The 12667-nt window shown below is 32.2% G+C and overlaps 1 protein-coding gene across 1 annotated transcript in view; it reads right to left on the reverse strand.

The window, feature by feature from the left end:
- Positions 1-12667, reverse strand: part of LOC148303107 (uncharacterized) — a 155840-nt gene that overhangs the window by 23555 nt on the left and 119618 nt on the right. Inside the window, exons 8-13 of the mRNA XM_088270433.1 lie at positions 5810-5930; positions 5574-5710; positions 4953-5112; positions 3781-3930; positions 3520-3691; positions 2727-2867 (exon numbers count right to left, since the gene is read on the reverse strand). Coding sequence (XP_088126559.1) covers positions 2727-2867; positions 3520-3691; positions 3781-3930; positions 4953-5112; positions 5574-5710; positions 5810-5930 — 881 coding nt within the window. The remainder of the gene's footprint in view (positions 1-2726; positions 2868-3519; positions 3692-3780; positions 3931-4952; positions 5113-5573; positions 5711-5809; positions 5931-12667) is intronic.

A 12667-nucleotide genomic window follows, 5' to 3' on the forward strand; every position in this document is an offset into this window, starting at 1 on the left:
GAAAATGGAAGTCTCGGCATTTATGGGGCTTACGACCTCACATTCAAATGAAAGAGTTTCTGCTCAATAAAAAGCTTCTTTTATCTCACAAATAGATGTCTCTAGTGAAATTCTAGTGACTCAAGTAAAATGTTTCGAAATTGGATCATATTTATAGAACTTCCAAGAATTTGGTTGCCAATCATTGGTAGAGTTGGTGAATTTTACAAATGTGTAGAGTGATCACTTAAACAAGCCTATGACGGTCCATATATGTTTGATGCGGTACCATATATATATGATGCGGAACGCATCATACATATATGGTACAATAGATTTGAGAAAAGTTCGTATTAAAATGATTAAGGAAATACTTGTTTTTATACCACTTGAGTTTATTGATGACTACTAGTTTCGGAAGCTAAACTTTCATCGTCAGGTCTGAATAATAATTATTTATTATTTTTCAGTTATTATTCAGGCCTGACGATGGAAGATTAGCTCCCAAAACTAGTAGTCTTTAATAAACTAAAGTGGTATAAAAACAAGTGTTTCCTTATCATTTTTACATGTCTTACCACAAAGTAAATGCCGAAACAATGAATAAAATGTTGGTATTCATCAAGTCAAATGAAGTTATTTCAATTTGATAGTTTTATAAATTTTAGATATTTTCATTAATATTTTCTGACCAGCGTGTCCATCTTTCTTCTTGCCGGAACATTCTCGAAGTATGAATGTTATGGGTAGATTTATGTTGATAAAGAGGATGGAGCATTCCTGCCATTTATGCTCACAGCAGACGAAAAGGACCACATACTCGTGTCCTTAGGCATTTTCAAAGTATTCCAATAAAATTCGTACCGAGCGAGCACAATGTAGTCCGCTCACTTCACTAGGGCTAGCATTGTCAATTATAGCTAACGTTCAGGGCGTTAACTTAATTAAAATAAATTAAGTTTTGCTTGGTAAATACAGCTTTTAATACAGCTTTAAATCTTCTTCTTCTTCTTCTTCTTCTTCTTATTGTAGGCCTTACGGCCTGTTTTTAAGAGGGATTAGCCTCCTGCGACGTCGATTCCCAGCTATCGGCCCATCTCTTTGGTGGTCTGCCCGGGAGTCGTCTACCATGGGGTTGGCCGTACAATGCGATGTGGGGGAGTCTGGATGGTTCCATTCTCCTCACATGCGCATACCATTGTCTTCTTCGTTGCCTTCCCCACCTAACGACATCTTCGATTTCGCATATTTCCCTGATCTTGGCATTTCTCAATCTATCTCGAAGACTCTTGCCTGTTATGCTTCTCAGAGTCTTCATTTCTGACACTCTAAGCGTGTTTTTTGTGGCAGCGGTGTCTGCTCTACTTTCGATTCCATACGTCATGATGGGTCGGACACAAGTTTTGTATATCTTGATCTTGCTGCCGATTGTATAGCTTTAAATCTATTGTAATAGTTTTAAATCTAATAGCTTTAAATCTAGCTTTAAATCTATTGTAACATATGTTTTGATGCATACAGCATCATTTTTAAACACTATATATGAAGCTGTAAATTTTATAGTGATGTCCTTGAGACGTTGAATGATAAAGTGGGGCTGGGAGCTGTTCCTTTATTTATCAGTGAGAAAAAAGACAATAAGGGGAAGGCTTTAGTCATTGTCATATTTTTAATATACATTTACTATTGTTTCATATTTTATGATTTTCTTTATTAAGAAAAAGTGGTATTTGCTGAGTAAAATTAATTGAAAAAATATAAGGATATTACTACAAAGTGACTGCCGAATTAATTTATGAAATGAATTAAAATATATAAGTTTATGATAATCGATATCGTAATGTACCCAGACTGTGAAAAATACACTAAATAGTAAATAAAGGAACTTATTTATAATATTAAGAAAATAATGTGTATGGTCCCCATTACATCACCTAAAAATACTTATGGCATAGCCTGAGTGATATTTAGCCATAATACAAGAGTTTTATCAATGTATTGGTATACTCGTATTAATTTTTTTTTATTTTTGGGGAAAACTGGAAGTTGATAAAACTGTGTGAAATATGTGGTCATTTTCCAAATTCAAATAAGAAAATGGGTCGGAAAAGTTTTCGAATTGCAGTAAAAATCTCGTAATACAATAAAGTTCTCAAAATACAGCAAAGTTGTCAAAACACTATTAATTATTCGGGACTTAAGTAAAAAAAATAACCATCCATGGATGGAATGGAAGAATGATCATTTTTATCGTGCCTGCGATATGTGCAATGTTATGTTTAATGAAATAGACATAAATTATATTTTTTTTAAAACGTTTAAGAGAAATATTGTTGATGTATATTTGACTTTTTGATTATTTGAAATAGAAATGTAAGTATAGTTATACTTATTCATTGTACATGACAGTTTTTTTTAGATTACTTTAAGTAAAAACCTGTAATTGAAATTTTATATATTTTATTTTATTATATTTTGTTATTTTTTGTAAATATTCTGTTGGTTTTCCAATAAATAAATATTGTTGGATAGAAGAATGATGATAATGGAAAAATATAAAGTGTATAAAATCCCAAATTCAAATGAGAACATGAATCAAATACGAGATTATACGCAAGTAACTCAAAATAGCTTTCAGTCAGTCACATTGCGTTTTTACTAATAAGATGTGGCACTTTTTTGTAACTTTTCTTTAATATTTCTGATAATTACATAATTTAATTTATTTGTATCATGGGTTTTCTTACCTTGGTAGCATTCTGTTCAGTAGTTGTTCAGTTTTTTTCTTCTCCATGTCCAACTGTTCCGTCCTCTCTCTGATGAGTTCTTCTAAATTATTACTGTACTTTTCCAACATCTGGAACATCGTGTCTACGAAATTAACTTTCCTGAAAAAAAATATATGTATTTTATACCGGTTTTGACATTTAACCATTTGTAAAGCATAATATTATACATTAAATCTCTCAAAATAGAGAATGTTCTCAAAATACAGCTAAATTCTCGGAATAAAGTAAAACTTAAATTATACACATAACTCAAAACAGGACACTCAAATAATATTAAAAAATCTCAAAATGCGATGAAGTTCTCAAAACACAGCATAGTTTTCAGAAACAATAAAATGCCCACGTCTACTCCTTTCAAGCCATGAAATCCCGACCTATTTCGACTAACATAATGAGTGTATATCAGACTTCGCCTTTTAGCGCATGTTGTTATACAATTCTTAGTCCAAGTCAGTCTTCAGGTAGACCAAAAACGCATGTGATTTTTCATAGTTATAAGAGTATGAATAGTACTATGGAAGTGACGTGTAGTAATGTTTGCATGCTGATTGTACTGACGAAGAGACGGGTCGGTACGTCACGAAACCAGTTAACGATTTTGAAATTTCGATGAGTGCTTATGCTCGTATACTAACTAACCTTACCAACATTTTTTTTAAAAGTAAAATTAAAAAAAATACTAACATCAAAGTAAAATATTGCTTGAATATTAAAGTATTAATTATAAAGCAATGAAATCTAAGGAACTCACCGTCCATGATTCAGCTTCCTGAAGAGATCGTGAACTTGCGTGAAGTCTGGCCTCATCTCCGGTTGTTCGGTCCAGCACTGCCGCATGATGTGGATGGCTTCAGGCGGAGCAGCTCCCTTGGACACGGAAGGCCGTATAAGGGGAGGAGGCTTCTTTACTTTCTCTATGATTTCTAAAACAAACAGATTAACTTTAGCCCTCATTAAAAACACAACGCGATTTTCATAGGTTAACGGAGTTAATTCTTATGACCATGGTTACCTTCAGCTGATAAAGCCAGCATGCAGAACGGTTCCCCTCGGACCACTACTTCTTGCATGATGATGCCAAATGAGTATACATCTCCTGGTTGGGTACCACGTCTCCTTAGTCCACAGTGCCTCAGCAGTTCTGGTGCAGTCCACAGAAGATCTGATAAAAAAAACCTTCGTTTTAAAACTGATTTAAAGCTACCGACAGAATACATTAGTACTTCACAACAAGTTTGGGTGTCCGAATCCTTGTTCTTGCATACGTCTAAATAAAAGAGTCTCTGTTCTATAAAGCTTCCTTAAACCAACTATAGATGGCTCTAGTGAACGAACCCAAGCATGGAGCGTCATGAAATTTATGATATATGTAGGAGTTCCAAAATTTTGAGTAGTGTGGATGTCAATCATGGAAAGAATGGTGAATGTACACGTTTGTAAAATGATCACTTAACCAGCCTATGATAGGTCATAAGCCTTGTTAAATACCCAGATTTCCATATTCTTATTAACGGTGTCTTTACTTGATATGAAAAATCTATCGTTCCTCTTTATATGAAAGAAGATGGAAGGGCTTACGACAGGGTATTTGTCCGGCTTAAGCGATCACTTTATACATTTGAGTATCGTTCACCATTCTATATTCTTCTTCATATTCAACAAACTTATGTCTATCTGTATTTTTGCTGATACTTTGTGCCACAATTCAAAAACTTTATAAAATTAATAAAACACTAACGTTGTTTGTATTAACTTTCATTTTTGGTACTTTTATTTATACTGGTTTCGACAAATACCTTGTATTTGTGTTTTTATCCCCGAAAAGTCAAAGTATTTCCTCAAACTAGTTGGAATAAAATAGCAAATCTAAAAGTACATAGATAAAAACAAAGTTCATTTTTTATTACTGTTAAAATGATTGTACATTTTAAAATTATTTTTATCAGTAATTTTGTTAATTTATTACTTAGAATTATATTACAATATTTTTTTTTTTTTAAATAAATATTGTAATATTTGCTGTATAACAGGTACCTAAGGGAGAATTTTAAAGAGTTTGGAGAACAATGAACAAGTGCTGAAATTTACGATCTCAATTTTATGCTTGTACCAATTTCGCGTTCCTTTAAGGTGTTGCTGATTAAATTTCAAATTTACGGTTTCAAATTTATGTTATGAACTCACCGCGTGCATTTTTAGCCGGCGCTGGTATACCCTGGGCCTCGTAAAACAGAGGCAAGCCATAATCTGTAATTTTCAACACCCATCTGGCATCTATGACGCAATTTCTCGAAGTCAAATTCCCGTGGACTTTGAGAGGCGTAGAATGAAGATACCTCATTCCCTGTAATCAAACAAAAATGCAAAAATCAATAATTAAATCATCAGATGCTAGTAAAAAGTGTGGTCATTTTTATAGAGTTCCTGCGGTGTCTTTTTATATATTTTTACAACCATCTATTCCAAATATGCATCAGTCAGTTGTTAGTAAATTAATACATTGGTCATTTCAGACCATTTAAAAATTTCTGTGAAATACGCATCTAAGACATACATAATATAATTCTTAAGTGAATTTTATAATTTAAAATCACACTTTGTTATCAAAAATCTTTTTTTTATATAACAAAGTAAAGCCTCACCTTTTTGGTTTCGTATTGGACTAAAAGCATGATCAGTGGTTCTCAGAGTTTTTTGGCGATAGAAACTTTATGAAACACTGAACATTTTACGGAATCGTAAAATTCGAATGAGTTAAAATTTATACATTAATAATGTTATCAAAATTCAAATCAAAAGTCTTACCCTAACAAGATCAGTTAGAAGACTGAGCCTAAAACTCCAGTCTAATTTGATCTCATCCATCATCAGGATGTCTTCTAAGGACCCTCTACTGCAATGTTCGTGGACTAACGCAGGTCTCGTTGGTTCTGTGAGGCATCCTGGAAATTTAAACCAATATTAGAAACAGCTCAACCTTTTGTAATCTTTCCGAAATGATAACGAAGTAATGTTTGTTTAACTGTTGTTTATAAACATACCAATTAAAGGATTGAGGTTCTCATGTCGAAGACCATGGGTAAGAACTAAACAATCCATGGCTTTTCCTTTTAGTTCAAAGGTCCCAACTGATGGTAGATTTTTAACTTGGACGAGGTCTCCCTAAAACAATCGAACGAAAAATAAACATAAAGTCAAGATATTAAATGAAATATTGAAGTAAATATGTAAAATATGCTGACAATTAATAATAAAACCTGTTAATACGAAATAAAATATTTTTTGTCAATATAAATCTTAAACGTCTCGAAATCAGCAGACAAAAATGTCGGTGAGTACCTAGTTACTACACACTAAAATCTACTACACACTAAAATCACAAATATTTCTCTAAAAAAAGGGACAAATTATTTAAATAAATAATAACAAAAGAAGTTTTCGTTCCTTATTTCTTGTTTGTGTGATAAAATAGTTCTGAATAGCTCCCAAAAGATAATTCTGCAAAAGTTTGATTTAAATTAAAGAGCAGGAAACCGACATAACGCTTCAGTTACCCCTAAACGATATAAGGGAGACGTAAATACCAGGAGTACATGAGTTTACTGCGTACTATAATCTGGACATTATGCTTTTATACCCACTTAACCTGACATGGAAGGGCGTGTGCTAAAAATCGGAAGCTTTCGGAAGCTTTGAGCTTTATTTATTAATCTATGGAGTAAGTCTATTTTAAAAACATTTTCACATATTACTTATGCATTTGGAATGAACTTATCGGAATAAAGTTATGAATTAAAAAAATAATTACACGCGGAAGCCGTGACTTGTTTTATTTGCCATTTTCGCCACACTTAACTAAGCAGAAAAGCTAAAAAAATTGCGTGAAGAAAAATAGTTGAATATAAAAATAAAACCCTTTTGAGTTTATTTATGCATACACAAGTTTCTAAAAGTACAGATTTTCACATCAATATAAAATACAAACTATTTTCCAAAAGTTTGTATTTTCATATGTATAGAATCTATTTTTAAAACTTACCTTGTTCACATAAAGAAACTCAAAAGCAGTCTTATAAATGTGTTTTATTATTAAAAAATTTGATAAACATTATCCTAAGACACTTAAGAATTTTTAATGAAGAAGCACTTGTTTTTGGGACACACAAAAATAATGTCTCTGCTCTAAGATAGAATTAAACCATCAAAATTTCCAAAGGTACTTGACAATTGGTCTTCATTTAAAATGGTAAATAATGCACAAATCAACATTTTGTGAAAAAAACATTGAAAAATCAAGTTTTTATATTTAAATCCATATTTGTCTTTGCTTAAAACATGTTTGATTCAAAGTAGGTATTTAATCAAAAAATGGGTCTTAAGAAAAACCTCTCGTATCAACCATCGAAAATCTTCTTCATTAAAATTTCTTTGTATGGGTAAAAAAAATAAAATATCATATGTAATAAATAAATTGCTTGCCATACCAACGCACTAGGCACAAAAGGGGTATGTATGTTCAAGGCGAATCGGAGAAATACCATATCGCTCACTCCTTTCAAGAGCGTCATAAATCAAAAAACTTGATTTATCAGGAGAACGTTTTTAAAGTTTAAAAATATAATACAATGTATAAAAAATAAATATCAAGCCACTTACTGAACTTTTTACTGTGCAACAGATCTTTTTAGATAAAATCTGAAGGTTTTTTCTCCATTTGTAAAATATTTAGTTTATTTAAAAAAATAATTAAACAATACCTTTTCTTCAAAATGCAAAAATAACACATTCTGCCCTTAAGCGGGTAAATATTAAGTTAAAAATATGCCGCTTTTGCTGGGATATACTACATTTTTTAGGCATTCCGAAAACATGCACAACTGAAAATTGACGATTTTTGATTTATGACGTTCTTGAAAGGAGTGAGCGACATGTAGTTAAATATAACAACATAAATATGTAATTCTATTTATAATATGTAGTTCTATCTAAATGGATAGTATTTTGTAATATTTCCTATTATATAGCGGAATTGTAATGAAATTTAATGAATTTTGAATAATTTTCAAAATCTTGTACAAGTTGTCGCTCTGTGCCGTATTACCGTCCCCTCAACTCCAGTCGTGCTGATTTCTTTGTAAAGATTTTTTTTTCTTGGATAAATATTTCTTATGGCCTGAAAAGCAGACGGCTAAATAAAAAGAAACGAAAAGACCTTGTTAGTAGATCTATAAAGGTCTAAACAAAATAATTTCATCTTCATAAGAGATTGTTTGTTTATAATTTGTCCACAGAACTCAGAAATTCCCAAGTGGTCCTTAATAGCAAAGAACCTTTTTAGGGATTCTCAAGAAGATATCATTTACCCTTTAAGTACTTGGTATCTTAACAGCCTAAGTGGAGCATAACAAAATAACATTTGTTGTATGTATTTTTTTTATAAAAAGATAAATTTTTGTGTTTTTATTATTTACACAAAATTTTCAATTTCACACTATTTCTGTGAGCCTAAATGGCTTATTATTAGAAATAAGAATCACATTGTAGTGTAGAATGGATTCGAACCGAGAAGCTCTGACTTAAGAGTCCGCAACACTAACCACGGGACCATAACCCGACACAAAGTTTTTTGAGTTGTTCTTAAAAGCTAGTCTTGAAGCATTAAACATAACAACATTTTTGGCGTATCCAAATCCTTGGTCACAAATCTGGGTTTTACCACTGATAGGATATTTCTACACTTTTGACATTTCAACTAGGTCTCGTTTATTTTAGAAACTCAAAAGGATTATTTGTGTATTTGAATATAATTTTTTAATAAGCCGCGTTAAGAACTAGACGTGTTTTCGCGCACATTTTTTGGAGAATATATTTATATTGGAGTTGTATATTTGTGTATATATTTTTAACTCCTTGCTTTTCAATAACTCTTTTCTTTTCTAAACCATATATTTATTTCGAAGAAAAACTTTTTTTACAATACAAAAGTGTTTTAAGCAAAATAATCAATTACGTCAAATGTTACCTGGATTTTATAAAAAATATTTTGCGATTTATCGTATATTGGGCGTTAAGAATCATCTGAATCGGAGCCAGCAGAATATGTAAATACTGAATAACGTCAGATACCCCCAACTGCGCTAAGTACAGTAGCAAGTATGGTATTACTTGTACCGTGAACATGGGACATAATTCTTTTCATCTCACCCCCGCACCATAAGGTCGAACATCGTCTGACGTTTATTAAACTTTACCGTACTATAACAATCACGAGGCGACGTTACGAGCAAGCAATAAACGGACTAACGACGTGAAAAGTCCGCAAGGCCACGTACAAAACTATCTGTCTCCCAATAAATTTACAATACAAAGAAAACTTTGTCTGCCGAAAAATAAATTGATTCTCTGAGAACGTAAAATGTTTTTAATTAAAAGGATGGTCCTAAAACCCCACAAGTAAATCCCCACGGAAAAACAATTTAGTACAAACTACATAAATCAAATAAAATCAGGGATGAGATGTTTGGTCTTATACATTCGAAGAGAACGATTTCCAAATTTCCTTTTCAAATTGATTTTGAAATACTTTGGAAAATTTGGAAAGACAAGGGTGTGAGTAATAACGCAAAGATAAAGCTCAAAACTTATGCAAAAATAATATTATTTATTGAATTTCTATTCTTTCGTTCTCAAATTAGCAATGAAGGAACTTGGGAAAAAGATCAGTCATCGTATCGCCTTTCCAAAACTGCCATATCTAAGCTAGACAAAATCTGTTAAGACCGGGGTGTGAGCAACAACACCAAGATAAAGCTTGTCAGGAGTTTGGTTCGCTACATTTTTCTATATGCTGCTGAAATATGGACTATAAAAGCAGCCGAGCGGAGAAAAATTGGTTCATTTGGGATGTGGTCTTGGAGGTGCATGCTACGAATTCCATGAACAGTTAGACACGCCAACGAGTCCATTCATTGGGGGTTGCACTTAGATGACTTGATTCTGGTCAGTGTCTGTACCCGACGAGTTCTTCAATTCTTTGGACACGTTGCGCGTAGCAATGAGGATATCCTGGTACTACTGGTACTACTACTGAGGTGAAGAGAGGAAGAGGAAGATCCCCACACGATGGACCAATCAAGTTCAGACAGCAGCAGGCACCTCGGTGGTTGGAGCGCTACGTGCAGTGCAGTCAAGGGATAACTGGAGAAGAGTCATAGCTTCAACAAGGATCACAACCCTCAGTAATGAGGAGTAAGATGGAAAAAGGAATTGAATGTTATCTGTAGGTCACCATACTGATGAATTTCATAATTCTTGAGGCTGTATAATTCAACTGTCAATATAAACAGTATTTCAAAATATATCGTGATACCATTTAGTCACAGTTATAGATTTTCTTTTCTTGAATGTTTTCCGCAGATACTTTGTGGCACATTTTATAAACTTTATAAAATAAATTAACTTTGTTTTTACCACTTTTTTTATAAATATGTACAATTTAACCTACCGGTTTCAACAAGAACCTTGTTATCATCAGGGTTTATTTTAATTCAAAAACATTAAAAATATTCAAATACTCTCACCAAAAACTTCCACACACTCCGTAAAAACATGAAGGATTTTTATTCAGAGAAAATTTCTTCTGTTTATTGCTTGAAATATCAATTTCCTCAAGCTTAAGTTAATTTTCCTGATTCTGTCAATCTAAATTCTATTGTATAATTTGACAGTCACAAGACTTGGATCAGTTTAGGTGTCAGGTAATGTCAACTTCGAAACCGGCCCTGGTAGCAGTTTGTATAAATTAGACACTTAACTTTACTTTGGATAATTTATCTGGAGAATCTCGCAATTTCACAAACAATTAAAAACATTTTTAATTAACTTTTTACTATATGGTCAAACGAAAACCCGTAGAGAATTCAATAAATGAGCCTAATAGAGAATATTCATTGGTTTGTGAGTTTGTAAAAAATATAAATATTTTCCGTTTCCGATAATTTAATTCCCTTTTTCCTGTGCATAGTAATGGAAACTTGGGCTAGGATAAAGAAAAAAATTAAGGTATTAGCAAATAAATCAATTCTTGGTAAAATTTTTCGATATCACAGCATTTTTGTTGTTAGAATGACGAATAAAAAAAAACGATCATTCACTCTTTTAAGGAGATAGTTTGGACATGTGGAACCTTTGAGCGAGGAAATAACGGTTAAATAAATATATATGAGGCGAATGTAGTTGGAAAAAGAAGCCTGGCACAATCAAGTAAGTAAAATACTTGAAAGCGGCCGGGTCAGGAGTCGTAATAATCGTCGGGTATGTATTAGGAGATGCATGAACGTGGTAAAGGCGAAGAATGTTTGCAAAGACAGAGTGGTGTGATGGTTAGTTAGTTAGGAAGTATTCTAATATTTCAAGAATATCAAAAATATTCACTTCATTTTATTATTGTGTATTTGAATACTCAAAATATTGTGAATTAAAATAACTGTTTAAGTTATAAGCTGCATAAAAAAATGAAAATCACGTTTTGATAAAAAAATATCTAGGGCTCTGATCTTGCATTCATCCAAATAAAAATGAATCTCTGCTAAACAAAAGCTTTCTCTATCCAACAAAGATGGCTCTTGTAAACTCATATGTACAGTGTCATAAGATTTTGATATACAGGTATGTCGGAGTTCCTAAAAATTGAAAAGCGTGGTAGTCAATCATAGGTACAATGGTGAATGTTACACGTGTGTAAAGCGATCACTTAACCAGCTTATGACAAGTCATAAGCCCTGCAAATACCCAAAATTTCACTTTCTCCTGCATCTATGATAAGGTGTTAAAAATCTCATAAATAATGTTTATTTACAACATTTTGAGTGTTTCTAAATACTCACAAATCTGGATTATCTCCAATTATAGAAGTCACTTTCACATTATTTTTTGACATCAAATCGAATATGAAGAAGATAACGGTCGTCAGCCCCGTAAATGCCCAGACTTCAATATTCTTCTTCATCTTTGATGAGATGACAAAAAATAATAATATTTATCATAAAATGTTTCCTATGAATGTTTTCATATTTTTACTTTTTTTTCTCCAAATTCTTTGATTTACTGTTGAAATCATAGAGTGACTTTCCCCATTTTCAGAAGACCGATTTAATAAAAGTTTTTTTTTGTAAATTGAGCAATGTATCGGACGTGATTATTTGACTTGTCCACATATTTCATTTTCGTATTCATCTTTCTTACATTTTTTCATCATTTCCCATTTTTATTTAGGTAAATCAGGGGTCTCTCGAGAATAAATAAAGTCCCTTAAAGGTTCTCTTTACTCGTTTGGACGTAATGATAACGACCCTCAAAAGGTTCATATGTAAAATCATTTTCATTTTATTGGCCCAACTTAAAGCACTAAATAAGTTTAAACAAAATGGTCAGAGCTAGGAGTTGTTAGAATACGTAATGTATCCATAGGTCCTTTTAAGGTTCAATTGGTCTGTATTCAGATATATCTGTCATCCTTAAAAAGGTTGGTAATGGATAGACGTTCCTAATAAATCTTTGCATGAATAATTAACGATGTTTTAACGAGACGACCATATCATATAACATAATCGGATACATTTTATACGAGTACAGTAAAACTTCGATATAATGAACCTCTATTTGACGAACTTCGGATAAAAACTTGACGGACAAAAAATCCGATAAAACGTTTAAAAAATTAGAACGCCTTGTTAATATTATTACATACATGCTTAAATTTAAGTGTCACCACATATCGCTCACTCCTTTCAAGAACGTCATAAATCAAAAATCGTCAATTTTCAGCTGTGCATGTTTTCGGAATGCCCAGAAAATGTACTATATCCCAACAAAAGTGGCATATTTTTTACTTAACATTT

This window comes from Brachycentrus maculatus, unplaced genomic scaffold, assembly GCF_059751285.1.
Source record: "Brachycentrus maculatus isolate JH-2025_06_01 unplaced genomic scaffold, ASM5975128v1 h1tg000386l, whole genome shotgun sequence".
Taxonomy (NCBI): domain Eukaryota; kingdom Metazoa; phylum Arthropoda; class Insecta; order Trichoptera; family Brachycentridae; genus Brachycentrus; species Brachycentrus maculatus.